The 21,977-nt window shown below is 45.7% G+C and overlaps 1 protein-coding gene and 1 long non-coding RNA gene across 2 annotated transcripts in view; one reads left to right on the forward strand and one right to left on the reverse strand.

Moving 5' to 3' along the window:
• Window positions 1-732: 732 nt before the first annotated feature.
• ARL1 (ARF like GTPase 1) lies at window positions 733-14,284 on the reverse strand. Its single transcript, XM_083182219.1, has 6 exons — window positions 13,932-14,284; window positions 11,037-11,174; window positions 9,619-9,700; window positions 6,502-6,613; window positions 5,534-5,712; window positions 733-2,627 (listed from the first exon to the last, which is right to left on the reverse strand). Exons 1-6 carry the CDS (start codon window positions 13,933-13,935, stop codon window positions 2,597-2,599), a joined length of 546 nt encoding a protein of 181 aa, XP_083038345.1. The 5' UTR covers window positions 13,936-14,284; the 3' UTR covers window positions 733-2,596.
• Window positions 14,285-17,931: 3,647 nt separating this feature from the next.
• LOC146072390 (uncharacterized) overlaps window positions 17,932-21,977 on the forward strand; it is a 69,959-nt gene continuing 65,913 nt past the window's right edge. The window contains exon 1 of the long non-coding RNA XR_014473104.1: window positions 17,932-18,072. This is a non-coding gene — a long non-coding RNA (uncharacterized LOC146072390). The remainder of the gene's footprint in view (window positions 18,073-21,977) is intronic.

Below are 21,977 nucleotides of genomic sequence, written 5' to 3' on the forward strand. Positions count from 1 at the left end.
CCACCCAAATCTAATTCTCTCTGCACAAGTAACATCTGCCCCACCTGCAGTGCACATGGTTTTGTCCAAATAAGAAGGAATTGGTCAGAAAGAGTGAAGCAAAATAACCCACACAAGCACTAGGTAGATAATGGACAACTTGTGCCCACAGGTGGTATTTCATATCCTACCATCCACTAGGGTGTGGAGTATGGCAAGCATCATACATGGATACGATGTCCATGTCGACGTGCGTCGAAATTCGGGACAAAAAAAAAAGCGTGATAAACTCACCCTTCCAAATCTGCAACCTCATGCTTATGTCGTCCTGCCAACCTAAGACATGTCGATATATATTTCATGTGTCCACCTAAGCCCTGTCGACCTTTAGTGGTCGATCCTATGACCCCATACCCGTGCAAAACATATACGCTCAAAATGCCAGCGTTGCTCGCACTTGTTATATAAATTCAAATAAATAAAGTGTAAAAATAGATTCTATTTCCTATATAAAAGGTAACATTACAGGTTATGATGATGAAAAGATGATGCCAATTTTCACACCTATTTTGACAAATTCACTTGGCACTCAAAGGGTTAACTTAAAGTATTTGATATAAATATCAAATCACAAAATGGTCTCTATTCGCTGCCAATGGTATTACCCTTCTCATAATCATGCATTCTTGCACACAAGAATTGATCACCGCAGGGGACAGATATGCTTAAACAAAGAGCAGCACAAACAACCTATAAATACAAATGACATTTATTTTTTGTTACAGAGAAAGTTTCTTCAATAATCATCTTTATACAGGTCTGCTTGAAGGCTTAAGGTCAATTTTCATCATCATTGGAAATATTCCAACAAACATCCCAGGTACTTGCAGGACCGTGGTCACTGTGCTCCTGGGATGAGGTCTACAATAGCAACAAACTGTAGCAAAAGTCAACCTCAAACTGCTATGATTATCACATAATATTACACAGTGCAAAGAACAGATTTCCCACCAATAAGTTATATGCATTTAGAAAACAAGATCCAGATATGACTGGTATAAATCATTTGTATTTAAGATGTATTCAGCCACGATTATGTGGTTCTAACTGCATGTCAAAATCTAGTGTTTAAAGTCCCGCGCTTCAAAATGGGTGCAGCTAGATTACCAAAAGCAGTCACCGCCTATTCGATAATAAAGTTGTGAAAGAGAGGGTGGAATCTGCATTCCCGATTGGGAAAAGTATCATACATATAGAACCTTATTCTGGTTGACTCACAAGGCTGCGAAGTTCGCAAGTCCACAAACGCCGCCAGCCCCTTCCACACACACGCATGCAAATGTTTTGCATAAACATCCATTCGCAGGTTGCATGCGGGGAGGAAATCATTCGATGGTTGCCGACCATCGAATGATTTCTACAGCGCTCACAGACCTAAGACACCTCTGTGGTGTCTTAGGTCTGCGGGCGCCCTGTGTGGAGCAAATAGACCAGAATAAGGTCCATAGTGCACAAAAATGAGTGAAATTGTCCAACTCAATATTGCTAAAGAAACTCTCCCTACAGGCCTGTCCACTGCAAGAGTTTCCAAACGTAGGAGTCTCAAGCTTGGGAACTATTCCAGGTGGAAATGCCTGTACGGAGAAGGTTTTCTTGGCGATGTAATGGTAGACAGTTTCACTCATTTTTGTGCACTGGATATTTATCCCAATTGGGAACGCCGACTTCATCCTCTCTATACTTTGGCCATGCCGTTAATGTAAAATTGTCCAATCCATAGAGTTCTGTTTTGAAATAGCCAGGGCAAGTTAGAATTCAGGAGACTTAAAAAATATATAAATACACTTTCTATTTAGTAACTTTTTTATATATACAAAGGTATTTTGAACAGTAATGTTTCTCCCGCTCAGTAACTCCGTAAGACAACACAGATGTTGTGCTATGCTCCTACCCTAGGATCCAGTTTTCTGTCAGGGGGAGAAATTACCACTCCTTTAACATTCAGTTAGTTCCTTCTTCCTCCTCAGCTGACCACTTGCCCAGCAAGTGTATACGGTTAAAAAGAAAAGAGTAGAACATAGAACAAGCATTTCTGCATTGGAAAATCTGGATGGTGTTAGCGAACAGGAGAAGGAAAAACAAAGAAGTGGGAGGAGATTTGGAGTATTACAGGAGAAGCATTTTCCCCCCAATACCATAACCTAACATCTGTACCCCCTCCGTTTCTAAAAGAGAAATTAAGATTTTTTTCATTACAGTATAAACAATTTATTTGTTGTTTTGTTGTACAGGCGGTCTTGAAAAGGAGTCAGGATACACATCAGGGCCATTCTTCCTGCTGACCATTAAAGGAAGATGCGCAGTCTCAGAACAAATGTGCATTCTGCAAACTACTAGAATCATTACAGAAAAAGGTTAAATAAATGTAAACTACACTACATAAAAAGGTCCAACTAAAAGTGCAGAATGATACATTGCTATTGGAGATTGGTATGTAAGACATCTCTTTCAGAACATCCTTTTTAATCACTGTGGGGACAACAACAGGCGGTGATGGTGCATTATGTACATCTGGAGGCATTCTTATTGTGATTCAAAATATATAGCAGGACAGGATTTATTGCCTGCTCTTCAGAGACTCCACCAACCTGCAACACATGAAAACAAACTGTAAGAATTGCACCAAAATTGATCTCTTACATCCTAGCTATTTACTTTTTTTCCCTTCAACCTACGGTGTACCACTGCGACCATGGGTATTGCAGGTCCTCTGACCAGGCACCAAGGAATTAAACTGGAGTGCAGTTGGGAGAGGTTCCTCCTCCCCAATACCCATCCTGCCCCAGGCCAGTCCGTTTTTTTCCTTGGTGCCTCAGGAAAACTTTTTTTTAACTTTAATTATCAATGTGCTGCAGGCGCTGTGTAAGCACAGTGTGCCTGCAGCAGTGTGACAGCCGCACTGTTGCTGGGTCTCTGACCTCCACGACCAGAAGCCCCAGCATCTCCACAGGCATTGGGTGAGCCGCTGCAGGGCAGGAATACGTCACTCTGCGAAGTCCCGTTTGGGGCTCTGACAAATTAAGTGGCGACCACCACCAGTGGTCCAGGCAGTGGGGTCCCGATCATTCAGTCTCCCCTCTAGGCCACCAGAGCTGACCTTTTTAGGCCATGTATGGGCTTTATGCCCTGGTATATGTCCCAGCGCAGATCTCTGTCTGCAGCTTCCTGTCTGGGTGACGTCACTCCCGCCCTCTCTGCTCAACGCGGCCATTTACTCACAGAGCAGTACGTGGGCAAGCCACTTTGCTGCAGAGGCATACGGCTCTTGGCTTTGTCACCCAGCCTGCAAATCACCCTGCATGGAGTGGGAGACACAGAAGGAGGGAGTAGCTGGTGCTGAGTGCTATCCTGCCTCCCTGTCCTACACTGCCCTGGTATCAAGTTGTATATTCCCCTTCCTCACCTCATGGTGTTGGGATTAGATGCCTATATAGGGGAGTTGTGTTTTTTTTTTTTTGTGTTTTTTTATGCACCCTATTTTCTCACTAATTTGGGGATATCTGTGATAGAGTTTTCTATGTTATATTCAATATACTGTTACCTTACAGTTTATTACTGCTGTGGTAGGATTACAGATACCAGATCCACTTATTCATATTTGTGGTTCTCCCCATTAGTGTAGTGCCTGTCATAACCCACTGTCCTATTTAGGTCTGTGTGTGATTTGTGTCTCTGTACTGTTTTATTGGTGTCATGACTTCCAAGAGACCTTCCCACAAGAGTAAAGGAACCTCTGCACTGCATGCTTACACCTGCACTAGGTGCAATGAAACCAGAGACCATGATGGTATTTATGATCTCCTGCGTGGGTGCGCCTAGCGAATCGCCACCCAGTCGCTCCGTGCCAGCTGAGCCTGACTGGGCTTCTAATTTGGCACAGGCTATGTACAATTTATCTGCCCAACTAGCGGCGCCTAGACCATCGCAGTCTGCCTCTGCAACGGACACGGTTCTGATCCAGTCTGCCCCAGAGCCAGCATCAGGGGTTAGCGCAGTCGGTACAGGGGTTGGTGCAGGTTTCGTCAAATCTGCAGCAATCCCTAGGAGACAGGCGCAGACCTCGGGCTAGGCCTCTCAGGGTCTTGCCTACGTCAGATGATATGGACTCAGAGGGTCCCCTACAGCAACAGGGATCCACTGGGGAGGAGGAGGAAGACTAGGAGGCACCTGATCAGGCCAAGCCTTGGGAGGAGCATATGATGCTCGCTAGAGTTGAGGAATTGGTAAAAGCCGTTAGGGAGGTGCTGCAGATTGCAGACTCAGACCCTCCTTCACAAATGCCATTGTTTAAACATAAAAAGAAGGATGCCATGGTTTTCCCTCCATCTACATAGTTAGTGGGACATTTTAAAGAGGCGTGGAAACACCCTAATAAAAAGTTTCTTCTTACCAGGCGATTTACTAAGTTTTATCCCATGGCGAAAGGGGATATAAAGATTTGGGAGACTCCTCCTCCCACAGACGCACATATTGCCCGTCTTGTCCATTCTTTCACTCCTGACGTGACTTTCTTGAAAGAACCTATGTAAAGGAAAATTGAGCAATTTCTCAAGGGAATTTACTCAAATGCGGGGGCGGCTATCATTCCTGCTACTGCAGGGGCTTGGGTCTCTCTGGCCATCAGTGGATAGCTGGATGCTCTAAGAGGGGGTTCCCGCAGATCAGACCTTATGATGTTCGTAGAAAACATCTGCTAAGCGAACTTTAGTGAGGCTACAGTAGACTAAGGTACCTTCGCCTCTAAGATCCTGGCAGCCTCTGTCACAGCCAGAGGCATGCTGATAGCGAATCCAAGGAGGCCTTGGAAGCTCTCCCTTTCTCAGGGGAGGTTCTTTTTGGTACCAAATTAGACAGTTCGGGAGCATTCTCACCCTTTAGGGACTGCTTTGGAACATATCATGGTCCCAGTGGTACACCATAGGCTGAAGGAAAAAACAGGATTTTTGGTCTTACCTGTTAAATATGTTGTTCTGAAGGCACCACTGAGTGCCCACCCTTCGCTCTTCTCTACAGAGTTTGTCCTAACTATCTATCTATCATGTCTTTACCAAGATTTTATGTGTATAGGCATGTCTATGGGTCTGCTTCACCTTTCCCTGTTCCTTTGGCTTTTTAAGTAAATATTAGAAATTTACATTTAAAAACAATCAAAAAATATAAAAAATTGCACACTGCATTAGAATTATGCCAATAAACATTTTCATACTCTGCTATGCCCATTACATATTCTGTCATAACAATGATGCATTATGGCACACACTGAAAGTTCTCAGCGGCATCTCAGCGCGGGGCAGCGAAAGGGCGCACACACAGAAAAAGGACAGGGTGCATTTTGAGGTTTTAAAAAACGGGCAGGGTGCAGCACCCTGCAACAGAAGCTTAGAACACGTCATGGGCTAGCCCTACAAGTATTGGCGAGCTCTAACAATCTAGATTAAGGTTGCTTTGTCAGTACAAAATACTAGATGCACTTGTGTGTCCATGTCCTACTTACCATTCCATTGCCTCATCAAGTCCAGTGCCCTTTGTAGCAGACGTCTTGAAAATCTGCCATTTACGATCCTTTAAAGCGGGTAATCCCAGTGAATTTGCTACCTCTGTGGGAGTCATTGCCTGTTCCATGTCTTGCTTGTTTGCAAAAACCACTAGAATAGCTTTCTTTAACTCTTCCTCCTGAAATTGTTATATTTGAATTAACTTTTTTATTTTGATGCCAACATCAATTACGTATGAAACACATTTAGTAACTATTCTGCAAGAACATTCACTAAATGTATTGAGTTCTGTAAGGACCCTTAAACACTAATGAACCACATTTTTTGCAGCAGTAATCTCACGTTCCAAAATATTGGTTGATTAACCTGTGCTTTCTCTGGCTAGAATGTGATCTGGGAAACTTCCTGGGGGTGCCGGACGGCTCCCCGACAGTCGGGATTCCGACAGTCCGTACTCTGACGTCGGAATCCCGACTGCTCCCTCGTGGGGGTCCACGACCCCCATAGAGGGAGAATAAAATAGGTGGCGAGCAGCGTAGCGAGCCCGCAAGTGGCTTCATTGCGCTATCCCCCGCTGTGCAGTTGGGATTCCGACATCTGAGTAATGACTGTCGGAGTATTATATCACACCCCTTCCTGGTGCAGAGTGTCCAGACACATATGCAATGGAATGCTGCACTTACACAGTCAGGGAACTGGGATATTCAACATGTTGAATTTCCCAATCTAAAAAAAAGGTCTGTAGTCAGCATATCAGAGGCTTTTTACATAAAGAATCAACATTACATGTAATATTACATGGTTGTGATAAGGTGCATTGAAATTAATTTGACCCGAACATTAAAATAACAGATTTATAATTATAAGTATTATGCAAAAGAATTTACACAAGTAATGTAAAAAAACAAAACAAAAAAAGAAAAACAATGAAAGGATATAAAGTTATTTAAATATATTTCAATATTACCTCTAACATAGCAACCAGTTCAGATTTGGAGATCCCAATCCTGTCTCTGTCACAGCTGTCTACGACGTAAATCACAGCATCTGTATTGGAATAGTAGCACCGCCAATATGGCCTGTAATACAACAAACAGGTCATTTACTGCACAGTTTTGTCACAAATTTCAGTATCTCCTGCATGCATGCATGCTTGTCTTATCCAGGTTTACTTCAACTCCAATTAAGGGCGGTTTTCAATCCTGATAAATATCTGCCATTTTCTACAAGAATTTACATTGAACCTATTCAATGTCCGTTCCACCCTACTAATTTTTGAAAACATTCTACAGCCTGTACAGGTGCAGCAGGCTGGGTTTCAGAGGCAGTTGGCACAGAGCAATGGCAGCTAAAAGATCCACTAGCTGTGTCCTGACCTGTGTTAGAGAAGTCAACCATGCTGGTTCCTGGTCAGATGTTGCTGCAGGGACCTCCCACTGTATGTCCCTGTCATATTGGACGCATGGACCTTCCTGCAGTGGGGGTGCGAGCAACCCAACCACCCATTAGCCAGCGCAGCTTGGTGGTCCACACACCAGAAGCTGTGAGCCGCAATCAGCTTCCTGCTTATGTGAACCATCCAGCTGTGGTCCTGTGTGTGCAGTGCATGTTCTGGGTCACAGTCGCCGCGCTGAGGCCACCAGCACAGGGGGTGTTGAACTGACAGTGCAGGCATCCTATGGGACACCCAGCACTGCACACTAAAACTAAAAGTAATAGTAAAAAGGTGCACTCCAGCTCCTGCCGGCACCAAATTGAAACTGGCTGCTTGGGCTGGGGGCAGGAGGAGCCTGGACTGCCCAGAAGCAAAAGTTTTAACTGTTTGTGCCCAGTCCTATAACAATCTATACACCAGCATCAAGCCCTGTGTCTCCTATGGAGCAAAGAATAAATAGTCAAATCCGCAGCAGCGAATCTTGTCCGAAAACATCGGGGATTGGATAGGTCTTGGAGGATATTTCCTACTATCGGAAAAATTGGTCAGGATTGAATACCCCCCTAAGGCATGACCCTATAAGACCTCTGCTTTTATCTACTGGCAAACGGCATAACTTACTCGTCATTTATCCTTATATAATTCCTTATTATGCAAAATTAAAATAGTCGGGCCAGCCGTGACCCGGGATTGAATATAGATTGTAAACTCCCCAGCAGCTTTGGTCTACCTTGTATGATCCTGATTTGTGATGTTATTTAAACCATAAAGTCTTGCATACAAAAAAGGAAAGGGATAGATTGGCATGTCATGAAAAGAGATGTTATTGCAAGGCTGAAATAAGACTAATTTATTTTCAGCATAGAGGTGGCACTAGAAGCCATAGTTTATAATTCTACCAAGAGAAGCATTGTTGTTGTTTGTTAAAGGAAGAAAACCCAGGACAGGAGCTGGATATCGGCATACATCTATTCAATGCAGCCTTTTCCGAACGCATTCATGGCATGCAGATAAGACTTTTTAAAAAGTCGAATCCACAGCTGTTATCGACAATCTGCATTTCCAACAAATTTGACGTCAAATTGACATCGGAAAAGGTTGATATTCCGAGCTGTACTATCAGTAGATAAATGTCAAATGCAATAATCAAGCTCAATTTTCACACACTGATCTTCAACATGTTTTAAGACAATTACCATATAAAGAAAACTACTTCTCTAAAATCTCTGCACAAATGTATTGATATCATAATCACCAGTCTGGTGTATGGCGATATTAAACTGCCAGCTCATATTAAAAATCAACACGTTAACCTTTCTGGCTTATTTATTTCAGATATCAGCAGGATTTCCTGCAAATGGGTTCTCACTATATTGACATGCTAGGAGGGATTCAGTATGAAATCCCGGCGGTCGGGATCCCGGCGTTCAAAATCCCGCCCGTCCCGAGGATCCCCAGGGAGCCGCGACACACAGTTTGGGAACGATTAAATAGGGTGATGTGCTATGGGACTTACTGAGTTCATAAGCGTAAAGGGGGTTTCTCCTATGAGATGCTAATACAACTCAACATTAATGATTCCGGAGGCTCCCTGATAAAAGGCGATGTAGGAAGAGCTTTAGTAGCACATTACAAGACAATGGGGGTTATTCTGGTTGATTTGCAAGGCTGCGAATTAGCAGCCTTACGAGACCACCATATCTCGCCTTGTGAATGGTCGTCTGGCCATTGGTGGCCTGGCGATTCCCTCGCAGGGCCTGCGAATGGATAAGTGTTCATTCTAGCACCTGCCATCTTTGAAAAAACATGCAGTTCCTTTTCCCTGCCTGGGCTGTCATTGTCTGCTGTAGTGCTTCTAGCACAGTGTGGTCTGTATATCAGCACCGATATGCAAACCAGACCTGTGCTAGAAACACCACAGCAGACAGCGACACCCCAGGCAGGGAATAGGAACGGCATGGGTTTTCAAAGATGGCGGGTGCTAGAATGAACATTATGGATGTTCCACAGTACCATCCATTCGCAGTCTAGGGGGATCCACCCACATCATTCGATGGTCAGCAACCATCGAATGATGGCGAAGGTGCACGCATATAAAAGGGACTCTGAAGTCACTTACATATGTGTGGATGCTCGGGAGGAAGTGGAAGGGCAGCTGACATCCAGTAATTACAGCTGGCTGCCCCCAGCAATCGCGTCATCAGGGCATTTGTATGAGAACGCCCATTGTTCTCATGAAAAAGCCCATGAAACTTTGGGTGTTCCCATATGCAAATGGCCCGCCCCGCCGCCCCATGCCAGCACACTTGGGTGCTTGCGCCCAGCAAACACCTGTTCCCCGTGGTCGCCGCACCCAGCGTATGCACAGAAATTACCCTGCACATGTGCCCACCATTGGAGCCACTGCCAATATTCTGGTCCATGTGAACGGACCAGAATAAGGCCCAATGTGGTTAAGTGAGGTCTTAATAGATCATGGAGGCGATGCATAGTTACAGGAACACTGTATAATAATTACTTTTGTATTCGAACACAGTAAAACCTTTCTATGATAGCTAAACTGCTATAGACCCTTCCATTTGAGTCAATTACGGTCATTGTATTTTACACTGAGAAACAACTACTTGTAAGCAGAAGAGTCATCATTACCGGATACTTGTTTGACCTCCCAAGTCCCATACTTGAAACTTAAGATTCTTGTAAGTCACCGTTTCCACATTAAACCCGATTGCTGAAAAAAAATTAAATAATTTACTTATTGTACTGAGTAGTTCAATTCAAAGCTAGAGACAGCATCAAAACCAATAACAAAAGTCCAATTCTGGGAGGGTGATTCTTATAAATTACGTTTATACGCCATTAATGATGTCCGTTATTGGAAAGCCAGCAATCAAAATACCAGTGCATGAATGCTGACCAGCCGACAACACCGGTGCCGGGATACTGGCATCATTAAAGATGCTGATGCTGGAATCCCCATTGTAAGCATAGAAACAACAATATTGATGGCTTCCTAATGGCGCTCTTATCACCTTATGTTAATGGTGTACCGAATAAAGGCCTCTTTCTGGGATTCTCCCCATTTCCACCTCTCTCCTTGTTCTCCAGAAAGTATATGAAAACAATAAGAGAGGAAAAGAGAATAGTGTAATACGTCCAAACAAGAATAGTCAGAAATGGTCAAAATCAGGGGTATAAGTCCTCCCCCCTACGGGTAGTGTTGAGTTGTTCTTTTTATAGGATCACCACAGTGTGAAGACCTCAGAAACGGCTTACATGAAGCTTACATCCATTCTGGTGTTCACAAGCTCATAAAGGTATCTCTCTCCTACTTGCATACACATACACAGATCATCAAAAAGGTGCTCACACAATTGCTTACACCAACTCGCTGTATCTCCTCAGAAACCCTGATAGGAGGAGATACAGCGAGTTGGTGTAAGCAATTGTGTGAGCACCTTTTTGATGATATGTGTATGCAAGTAGGAGAGAGATACTGTACCTTTATGAGCTTGTGAACACCAGAATGAATGTAAGCTTCATGTAAGCCCTTTCTGAGGTCTACACACTGTGGTGACCCTATAAAAAGAACTCAACACTACCCGTAGGGGGGAGGACTTATACCCCTGTTTTTTACTATTCTTGTTTGGACGTATTACACTATTCTCTTTTCCTCTCTTATTGTTTTTCATATACTTGATGGAGAACAAGGAGAGAGGAGGAAAGGGCGAGAATCCCACAAAGAGGACTTTATTCGGTACACCATTAACATCAGGTGATAAGAGCGCCATTAGGAAGCCATCAATATTGTTGTTTATGTATCTATTTTAGGAGATTTGGCGACCTCTTTATTTGATGGTCTCCATATAGCTGCTCTAGGCGCAGTTTCAAATCTGTCAGTTTTTGCCCATTGTAAGTATGCCAGGGGTCTTCTGGCTGGCGTTTGATAGAAGCATGCACAGATCAGTGAGATCCGTGCATGCTTCTGTCTGTGAAACTTATGAAAGAGTTAAAAATAAAAAAATGGATATAAAGATAAAATATTTATCGCTTTAATATATACATACTTGGTATTGTAGTGACAACTTCTCCGACTTGCAACCGATAAAGTATTGTGGTCTTTCCAGCTCCATCAAGACCAAGAATCAAAATCCTCATCTCCCGAGTTCCAAAAAGGCTGGAAAAGATGCTAGAAAAGAAGTTCCCTGCAAACAAAGAAATGTGTTCTAGGTTAGCCACTATATACTACATACAGAGCATATTATGTCAAAGTGCAAATTAAACATGGAGGTGATGGCATTATGCTGTTTAAGATGGTTTTAAAGCAAATTCAGTAACCCAAATTGACAAATTGAGTCCAGATCTTAACCCCACTCAGAACCTCTGTTATGAATTGGAGCAACGGGTGCATTCTAGGCAAGCTCAAACTTCTTCAGTGTCAGTTGGCCACTGTACTTATGGCAGATTTGCAAAACAGACTGCCTGCATCGTCCAGGAACTTGTGGACAGTTTGCCAAGAAGGGTGTCTACAGTAATCTGCCAACAACAATGGCTGGATATCGCAATTAATGACTGATGGTAATTTACTGACATTTTTTCTTCTTGAATACTCCAGGATTTAGGAGTAAATAGTTGATTGTAATTTTGGGCCTTATTCTAGCTCACTCTTTAATGACAAAATCCTTCTTAGATGGACAAAACCATGTGCACTGCTGATGTTACTTGTGCTGATATATTTAGATTTGGGCGGCGTTTTACTTCAAAGTGAGATCTATATTGCAGTGTAAAAATAAAGCAATCAGTATTTACCCTGCACAGAAATAAAATAACTCACCCAAATCTAATTCTCTCTCCACATTTTACATCTGCCCCACCTGCAGTGCACACGGTTTTGTCCATCTAAGAAGGATTTTGTCAGAAAGAGTGAACTAGAATAAGGCCCTTTATCCCATACATTACTACATTTTGCTCCCACCAGACAGATTGGACACATAAAGCTCTAGGCGTGTACCCAGCTTAACTGTTAAATATTGTAGGACACAATAGTTGCACAAGTCTCCTTTGCGAAATTGGGGTACATTTACTTAGCAGCAACAGTTATACTCCTTTCATATTGCACAAATAACCTGGGTCCAACCTGGGTTGTTGCCGGGTCGATGTGAAAGGGCCTTCTGAAAATATTTGGGTCCAGCAACCCAGCATTTCGGACTCAAGTTGCTGTGCAGTGTGAACACTATAGGAAGGAGGCAGTGTCAGCTCCAAGCGCTGCGTCCTCCCACAGACCCCCCTGCCGCACCCCCAATGACATCAGCGACCAAGGCATGTTGCTGGGTCGCTGTGGGGGACCAATCATCACATATGTTGGGTCGCTTGCAGGACGGACCCATGTCCAAATCCCAGGTGCGACACTGCATTTGTGATGTGAAAGGGGTGTCATCAAAAGCTGACAAACCAGGCTTTTGTTTTGTAGGGAGGAGGGGGGCTTATTACCCTTTTATATCACTCCCTGATTTTGAAAAATAAACAATCGTCCGTAAAGACACCAAATAGGGTGAGTATTTAGTTTAATCCAATTTTGCAAAGTGTGTATTTAACAGTGCAGTCTTGTGTATATACAGTTTAAATATATAACCCAAGTATACATGCAGCCAACACTTCTGCATTTCCAAATCAAAATTCATTGTACCGGTCCTGACAGAACCTGAAATTGAAAGCAATCAATGTGTCCTGATCACAACCAGTGGATAGACCTGATGAAGACACCTCCGGGACTATGTAAAAACCGGACCGGACTAGACTCCGGACCGCCGGACAGGACATCAAAATCTGCAGTCCGGAGCTTATAGGGTCCGGTCCTGGGGGTGTCCTGTTCGGGGGGTGTCTTGTCCGGGGGGGTCCCTGTGCAGTGCCGGTGCAAGGCGCCGGAGCGCCCCAGGTGGGGGGGCGCCCCGGCACTCACCCGCTTCACGGGTGGAGGTGGGGAGGAATAAGCCGCCGTGCTGCTCTGGGAGGGGGGGGGGGGGGATCCGGTGTATATATTACTCACCCTTCAGGAGGTGAGGCGCTCAGGTCTAGCTCAGCGGGCGGGAGGGAGAGCTGGAGAGCTTAGCAGGCAGGAGGAAGGCCTCACAGTTCAGTCCCGGCGCAGTGTGACTGACATCTTCCTGACTTCCTCCACCCGCACTGTGTACAGTCGCTCAGCTGGGCAGGAATGAGCACTTGGCTCACCCTCAGACGCTGCCCGGCTGAGCGGCTGTACGCGGTGCGGGTGAAGGAAAATGTCAGTTAACATGCACCGGGGTCCGGGACTGAACTGCACACAGCGCAGCAAGCCCTCCCTCCTGTCCTCTAAGCCAGACCTCCAGCCCTGCTCCCAACTACCGCCCCCCAGTGGCCGGCGCCCTAGGCAAATGCCTAACACTGCCTAGTGGTGGCGCAGGCCCTGTCCCTGTGATAGCTATCATCAGGGACATGGGGAGGGAGATTACAGCCTCCCCCTGTGGTCCGGACCGTCCGTTTTTTGCTACATGCCCGGACCATACAGGGAGACTTTATTCTACCCCTCCTCCTCTACCTGGTGACAGGTGTCACAGGCAGAACCCCCAGACAGGACACCCCCTGGACCGGACGCTACAAGCTCCAAAATGCAGAGTTTGATGTCTGGTCCGGCGGTCCGGGGGTTTTGTCCTGGTCCGGTTTTTACCCATACCCGACACCTCCAGCCAGTGGGATCACTGCTCCTGAACCTAGCACATTACCCTATGAGAAAATCTGTACAAGGGAGAGCCCATGTAATCTCAGGTCACTGCCCATCTCTAGAATGCCATGATAAGGTGTCACCGGTTACTGGTACAAGGGAATACCCGAGCTGTATACAGAGTAGTACCTTGGGCATGTATATATATATATATATATATATATATATATATATAACACTATGAAGCTGTACGCTGTGGTCTCACCCATGGTGGTGCCCAGGGACGCCGCTGCCTGGCCGGGCTACGCTGTGTGCTTCTGCTGGTGGTGGTAGTATCTCGCCGTCCCGGAAGCTCCGCACACTCGCACAGAGCTCCACGTCACACGGTGGCAGCAGCAACCATTCTGCGCATTGTACATACACGATTCGACTCGAAGTGAGGTCACAGATTAGTTGTTGAGTAGATGCGGCATAATAATTATAGGAGTAGTTCTGTTGCTGGCTTGACACATATAGGAAATAAAGATTCCGCCAATCTGGCTTCTGCCTATTGCGTATATTTTTGTTTTTGTAGCGAATGTGCGGGCTGCTGGTGTGTGCTCATGCTGTGTGCTGTTATAATGATAGAGAGTGGACGAGGTATTTCCGGGTGTGCGGTGTACCGTGTGTCAGGCGGCTGCAATAACATCAAGCCAGTTAGTTGCTGGGCAGGTAGAGCCTGTTCCCCCAGATGCAGCCAACGCAACAGTGTGTGGCGCAGGGTTACAGCTATACACCGGGTGCCACAGCGATTGTAACACTTGTGTGTGTATTAGAATCTAAGAAGGCGCATCAATCCTCAGTATATAAATAAAAAATCGCGTGTATCTGGTTGTTACCCATACGCGTTTAATGCATAGTTGCCTACCCCCCCTGTCTCCCTGAAATAGCAATCTCCCTCTCTCCCTCATTGGTCTAGCAATCTCCCTCATTTCACCTAGCCCACATTTGATTACACTGTTACATTTTAGGGGAAAAAAAGGAATGAAAGATAGATACATTTACATTGAATCATCAGCACCATTTCCCAGCACTTTAGCACATATAGTAGCTCTTAATTTCTGCTTTGGGGATCATCTACATTTGGATATAATTAATTTTAAAAGATTCTAAGTGCTACGTTCACAATCTTTTTTCACAATCTCTCCATATATGGAAGCAGACACGCCCCTTTGTGTGGAGCATGTCAAGCCCCCTTAATGGGGCACAGTGCAAACTTCTACTACCAACTATAATCTCCCTGAAACTCGTTTTCAAAAGTAGGCAAGTATGGTTTAATGTATGACTTTACTCAGCCTTGCCTATTGTACCTGGTTTCCCGGGACTGACCCAAAAGGATTCAAATATTCCTACCAGTAGAGTGATTTAAAAAAAAGATATGATTGTGTTGTGTATGTGGATGAATCAATATATATTTGTAGAAAGGGTAACTTACCACAAAAGTATTGTAAAGATTTAAGTGTACATCCAGAATTTTCTGCATTAGATGCTATCTGTGTAATAACCTGCAAAGTTAGGTGCAGCTGCATTAATAATAGAGATGGGCGCCAGGGCCGAATATTTAGATTGGATTTGTCACCGGGATTTACCTGTCAAGCGGCGGTGAAAGGCTTTTGATCTGGGTTATTTTCAAAAATGGTCAAAAAAAGCCTAAATCACGTAATTTTTGTGTTGTTTTTTTTGTCCCTAGAGTATTATTAACCTTAATGTCATTAATTTCCAGCCCTTTCCAGAAAATTTTGACCACTTTACAGCTCACAATGGCCCTTATTCTGATCTGTGCGGCCGGAGCCGCATACGTTGCTCCGGCCGCACAAACCAATCCCCGCCTACAATACGGATCGCCACGGCCGTCCGTACGCGGACGGCTGGCGATCCGCATGAAAATGGTGGGGCGTACGCCTCCACCATGGTGGGAGCTGCCCCCTGCATTCGATGGTCGGCGACCATCGAAGGCAGGGCCGCACGCTCCAGCAGCTCCCGCAAGCTTAGACCACACGGACAATCGTCCGTGTGAAAGCTTGTATGGGGGCGGAGAGCTGACATCCGGCGATGTCAGCTTTCCGCCCCCATCACTGGCGTCATAGCCTCATTACCATGCATACGCCCCGCGTTTGCATGGGAACGCCCATGAAACGCTGGGCGTATTCATAGGTAAATGAGGCTATTAAGCCCCTCACGCCCCTATACGCCCCCTTTGCGGCGTATAAAATTTTTGTGCGGCGATTTCCCCTGCACATGCGCAGAGTGACCTCTGCGCATGTGCAGAGCGAAAACATCGGCGGTACGGCCGCACGCGGGCCGTACCGCCCACATCAGAATAAGGGCCAATGTTGTTTTCATTCAATTTAGGTCAAGGTCTGCAGCAAGCTGGCTGTTTATTAATATTATACTAGGCAACAGAGCCTCGGCACAAACAGATGGTAGTTTGTTGCTACATATCTGCCTCCCAGCAGTGGGATTAATGGTGATGCAAGATGGAATTGTCCCTGGGCCTGGGCCCACCCACCCTTAGCTTGTAAAAAAAAGGACATGCGCATTGCACACTTGAACACAAACCAATCATTTCAGTTAGAGGGACTGCCGAACCTGAGACTGAAATGACTGGTTTGTTTGGGCCCCCCACAAAAAGCTACAGATTGCCTGATGTCATTAATTGCCATCCTAATCCTCACTCTCATCAGTGTGTACATCCTTCGAGGAGTCATCATCACACAATATCACAGTTCATCACTGCTGGAATCCTCCTAGAGCGATGTCTGTGTTTTCCGATGGCATTGGTGGGAAAGGTCTTCCTCGTGAAATTTGTAGTTCATTTTTATGAACATAATTTTTTCAACATTTTGAGGAAGTAGCCTCCGACGTCGCTCACTCACAAGGTTCCTAGCAATGCTGAAGACTCTATCCTAGTACACACTGGAGGGTGGGCAGCTTAAGGAATACAAAGCCAGCCTGTACAAGGACCTCCATATTACCTTTTTTTCTTTCCAGTGCGTGAAAGGACTCTCTGACATGCCTACTATTACGCTGTCCTGAAAATAATCCGCCACTAATCTTTGCATGGTGACCGTACCTGAAAAAGTCACGCTAGAGGTGTCACTAATACTGGGCAATTCCCTTAGACCCGACCAGATGTCAAAAGGACTGCTTTTCATCAGACTAGATCTTTTGGGAAAATTTATTTTTTTATGGGCAGATTCTTGATAAATTAAAGGAGGAGACGTCACTTCAGCTGCCAACTTGCTCACCAGGAGCTCTTTGCATGTCTTAGAATCTGTGTCAGTTGGAAAGAAAGACACAGCATAGGACTTGGATCAAGCACGGTTGCCAAAATGTAGTGTTCCGCTTTCAACATACTGTATTAACTTGTGTATCCTGTTGAATGCAAAAAAGGACTTGATCTATAAGTCCAGCATATTTTGCGCATGGGCCTTGTTTGATCTCCTTCTTCAATTTCTCAAGTTGTTTCTCCAAAAGCCTAATTAAGGAAACCACCTGCCTCAAACTAGCAGTCTTGGCACTAACTGCACAGTTGGCTACTTCAGAGGGTTTGAGCACCTTGCACAGCACAGAAATTAGTTTCCAATGCTGGGCTAAGGTACATACCCCCTCCTCTCCCAAAGTCATGGCTTGTTGTATAGCTGTGAATGGCTTTCTGCTGTTCTTCCATCTGCTAAAGCATATACAGGGTGGAGTTCCACCTTTTTGGCACCTCCTGCTTCAGTTGATTGAAAAGCAGATTAAAGTCCTCTTGCAGCTGCTGCAATCTCCTGCACACTGTTGCAGAATGCCAGAAATGCCAGCATCTCTTGCGTGCCCTTGTTGTTCCTTAAAAAAGCCTGAACCACTAAGTTTATCGTGTGAGCAAAACAGGGGATGTGTTGGAATTCACCCAGCTGTAATGCTTTCACGATATTACTGGCATTATCAGAAATGTCAAATCCTGAGGAGAGTCCAAGTGTCGCCATGACATCTCTCAGTTTTTCCAAGAGGTTCTCGGCGGTATGCCTCTTAGTAAAGCCGGTGATACATAGAGTAGCCTGCCTATGAATGAGCTAGTGATGCTTGGTAGATGCTACTGCTGCTGCTGAAGGTGATTGAACCACCCAGTGGGCTGTCACAGTCAAATAATCCTTAGTCTGTCCACTGCTGCTTGTCCACATATCCGTGGTTAAGTGGACACTAGCTACAATCCCACTTTTCATTTCAGGCCATGGATTACTTTTGACTTAATGAAATGGAACTGAGATGGAATCTGATACCAGGGATATGCCGCCATTAACTGTCTACAACCCACAGAATTAATATTGAACGACATCTAATACTATCATGGCAGTCATGGCTTCAGTGATCCGCTGTGCCACTGGGTGAGAACTAATATACTTGTTTTTCCTTGCCAAGCACTGCTTACCTTCAGTTGTTTTTTATGCGTTTTCTGGGTTGAAGAACTACCCCCAGCAGCAGTAACAGAAGACCTTGTGATCAAGGATTCTTCTGCAGAATCCTGGAAAGGGGGAGGATTCATCTAACATTACAATAGTAGTATCAGAAGAACCATCCCTGGTCATTACTGAGGATATTGAGGGTGAGGTCATTGGTGCCAGTGGTGGAGATTGCAAGTGCTGGGGTCCACTAAAGAGAAGGGACACATTTGATGCTGGACTGCTTCTTGATGTTCATTTTTGAGCACCAATTTTGGAACCCTCCCTATACTTCCCATGAGCTCGCTGCAGATGATGTAGTAGGGTAGATATTTTGAGATGCTTAATGTCCTTACCTCTACTTATTTTGTTTCCACAAAGGTCACAGATGACTTGGCAAATGTTTTCTGAATTAGTGTGAAGATATTTCCACACATAAGACATGCATTTGTTGGTCCTATGACCAGGCATGACAATGGCAGTCTTATTATGCCCAACAGATGCTTCAACTTGTGCCTCACTTATGCACACAACATCCTCATCCTCAATATCCGATTCCTCAGTAGTGCCATCATCTGTTACACCAGTATCTCCCTCATTCTCTTGCTGTAACTCGACGGGAGCAACTTCGAGGACTATGTTACCAGCAATACTAATGCTGCTCATCCCCACATATGCAGAGTGAGCAGTAACGGTGGAAGGTGGCTTCTCTGAGAGATTAGGCTCACATGTAGGACGCAAGGACACACTTGGACTCCCCTCAATGGTTTGTGACATTTCTGTTCCTAGACGCACAGTTTGTTTTGCAGACTTAATGGTTTGGACTGTTTTCTCACTTAGGAAAGCGGAATGACAAGGTCTTTCATTGTCAGACTCATGAGATACATGAGATGCCTCACTGACAGCTGCAGATTCCCAAGTTTGACTCAGAAATAGAGGGCAAGGCTGGTGTCTTTCCTTGCCACTGCATGATTTGAATGGCATTCTGGCAATTTTAAGTCTTTCAGCAACAGGAGGAACAAACTTTCATTTTACACCTGTTTGAGGTATTTTTTTAAACACTTTTTTTTGTAACTCTCCTTGCCTGGTTTGAGCATCAGTGATGGCTTTAGTAGATAACATAAAATCGTCACCAGCAGCTGGATCGGGAGTATTTGGTCCTTTAAACTGTTTGTTATCCATTTTTAAATTAAATTTAAACAAGAGAAAAATATATTTTTTGTTTTTGAGGACGCAGCTTGTCCAACACTGCATGGAGGCAAAACAATCACACACGCAACTTCTGACAGTATATCAGTATGAAGTATTGGGGTGCATATAGTATGGTGTATTTGGGTGCAGAACACACAAACAATAAAGAGCAAAAAAAAAATTGTATTTTATTTTTCTTAAGGATGGACCTTGTCCAACACTGCGTGGAGGCAGAACAATCACACATGGAACCTTTGACAGTATATCAGTATGAAGTATTGGGGTGCATTGCACACAAACAATAAAGAGAAAAATAATTGTTACTTGTTTCCTAGCACGGCCACAACGATCATGATCGTGGGCATCGTGAGGAAAAATCGGGGGCGATTTCCCCATAGGGAACAATGTTAAATGCCTCAATTTACCCGCAAAGCCCCCGATTTCCCATAGGAATCAATGTTAAATGGCTCAATTTACCCAAATCATCATAGGGAACAATGGTAAATGTCACACCAGGGGGCTTAGTCGACGAGACTGAGACCTCTGGTGGGGACCTGGACCGGGGAGGTTGGAGAGGACCCTTGCGCATGGAGTGCGCGACGGTGCACCCAGAGCCAATAAGCAGTCAGAGGTAAAATACAACCGGCGTTTATTTGCAGATGGTTGTAATATAAACAGACAGTAAAGTATGCAGGAGAAATAACAGAGTTCATGCAGATTGCAATACTTTACAGATGTGATGTGGGATCGATGGTGGAACATCGGATGTGAAGACTGTGGGTCCGGAATGACTTGAGCTTGACTGTGGGTCCGGAATGACGGACGGAAGCTTGGCTTGGAGATCCGGAATATCGGACTATCGATGATGATGTGGAAACATCGGATTCAGGTATCGGATATGGAAGATGACTGTGGGTCCGGAATGACGGACGGGAGATGAGACTGTGGGTCCGGAATGACGGACAGAAGCAGGAGATCCGGAATATCGGACTAGCGATGAAACATCGATGGTGGATGATGCTGGAGCATCGGAAGGACCAGAGTCCCGGAGCTAGGCTTGGTCGCTGGGCTGAGAGGCAGGATCACAGGCGGTGGAATAACCTGGACTTCACAGGAGATGGAACAACCTGGAACACACTGCAGCATGGAAAACAACACCAGCAGAGAAATACACTTGCACGGAGACAAGGACAGCTGACCATACACTGGAGACAACTGAAGCACTAGCACTGGTTCTGAGAGCTCCCAGCATACTTATCCCCACTGGGTGGCCAGGATTGGCCGAGGAAGTATGACAGGGAGATCAGAACCAACAGGATTGGACAGCACAGACATGTGACTGGAAAGAACATGGCAGCCCCCATGTCTGCTATGGCGGGAAAGTGTGTTTGTGCACACCATGCTGGATACTGGGAGCAATGGCGGCGGACAGGTGGATTGCCGTGCACTGGGGACTGTCACTGGGAGACAGGAGGCCGGCAGAGATGACGTCTGGACCGCAAGCTGAACCTGCGGAGGCACTTAGCCGGTAGGAAAGTCTGTCTGACAGCTCGGATCGTGACAGCACCCCCCCCTTTAAGGGTGGCCCCAGGACACCTTTTAGGCTTGCGGGGAAACTTGGAGTGGAACGCCCGGATGAGTCTGGGAGCATGGACATCGATGGCATTGGTCCATGATCGCTCTTCGGGGCCGTAGCCCTTCCAATCGATCAGATATTGCAGACGACCATATCGGATGCGGGAGTCCAAGATCTTACTGACCTCATATTCTGTTCCACGCTGGGTGCAAACCTTAGGAGCCTTGGGGAGCTTGGAATGAAAGCGATTCAAGACCAGTTGCTTGAGCAGCGAAATGTGGAATGTAGCTGGCACTTTCAAATAGGGCGGCAACTTGAGTTTGTAAGCTACTGGATTGACGACTCGCTCAACTGGGAAAGGACCAATATATCGGGGAGCGAACTTCATCAATGGCACTCTCAATCGAAGATTCTTAGTTGACAACCAGACACGATCTCCTGGACGGAGGGCTGGCACAGCTCTGCGTTTCCTGTCGGCAAATTTTTTGTACCTGCTTGAAGCCTTCAGAAGTGAAGAACGAATGAGCTTCCAGGATTTGACGAATTGCCGGATGGTCGTGTCGATCGCTGGAACAGAGGACACAGGTTGCAGAGTGAAGTCAGGAACTCGAGGATGAAACCCATAATTGGCAAGGAATGGAGTGACATTTGATGAAGAATGATATTGGGACTTCCGCTTCCGGCCCCGAGCAAGACGGCCGCGTGAGAAGGAGCTCCGTGGACGGCGAGGCGGGCGGCACCCCTAACTTGCCTGACCACGGTCCCCAGCAGCTCAGCCGAGTGGAGGACAGCACAGAGCGGCAGGCGCGGTGCAGAGAGAGGGGTCTCTCTCCCATGCCGAAGCGCCAGAGCCGCCGAGCCACAGCGCCAGCACAGACGCCGCAGCAGCCCAAGATGGCGACCGCCCCAGCACACGCTGACACAGAGTCCCTGCAGGACCAGCCAAGACGCTCCCCACCGCAGCAGGTACAGCCTCAGCCCAGCCAGCGGCAACAGGTAACAAGGGGACCCCCAGATTCCCCCACGGCATCCCTCAAAGGCACCCCAGAATGTTTTATAAGAGACATAAGCAGAGGGGATGAGG

Source organism: Crinia signifera, chromosome 4, assembly GCF_055691185.1.
Source record: "Crinia signifera chromosome 4, ASM5569118v1, whole genome shotgun sequence".
NCBI classification, from domain to species: domain Eukaryota; kingdom Metazoa; phylum Chordata; class Amphibia; order Anura; family Myobatrachidae; genus Crinia; species Crinia signifera.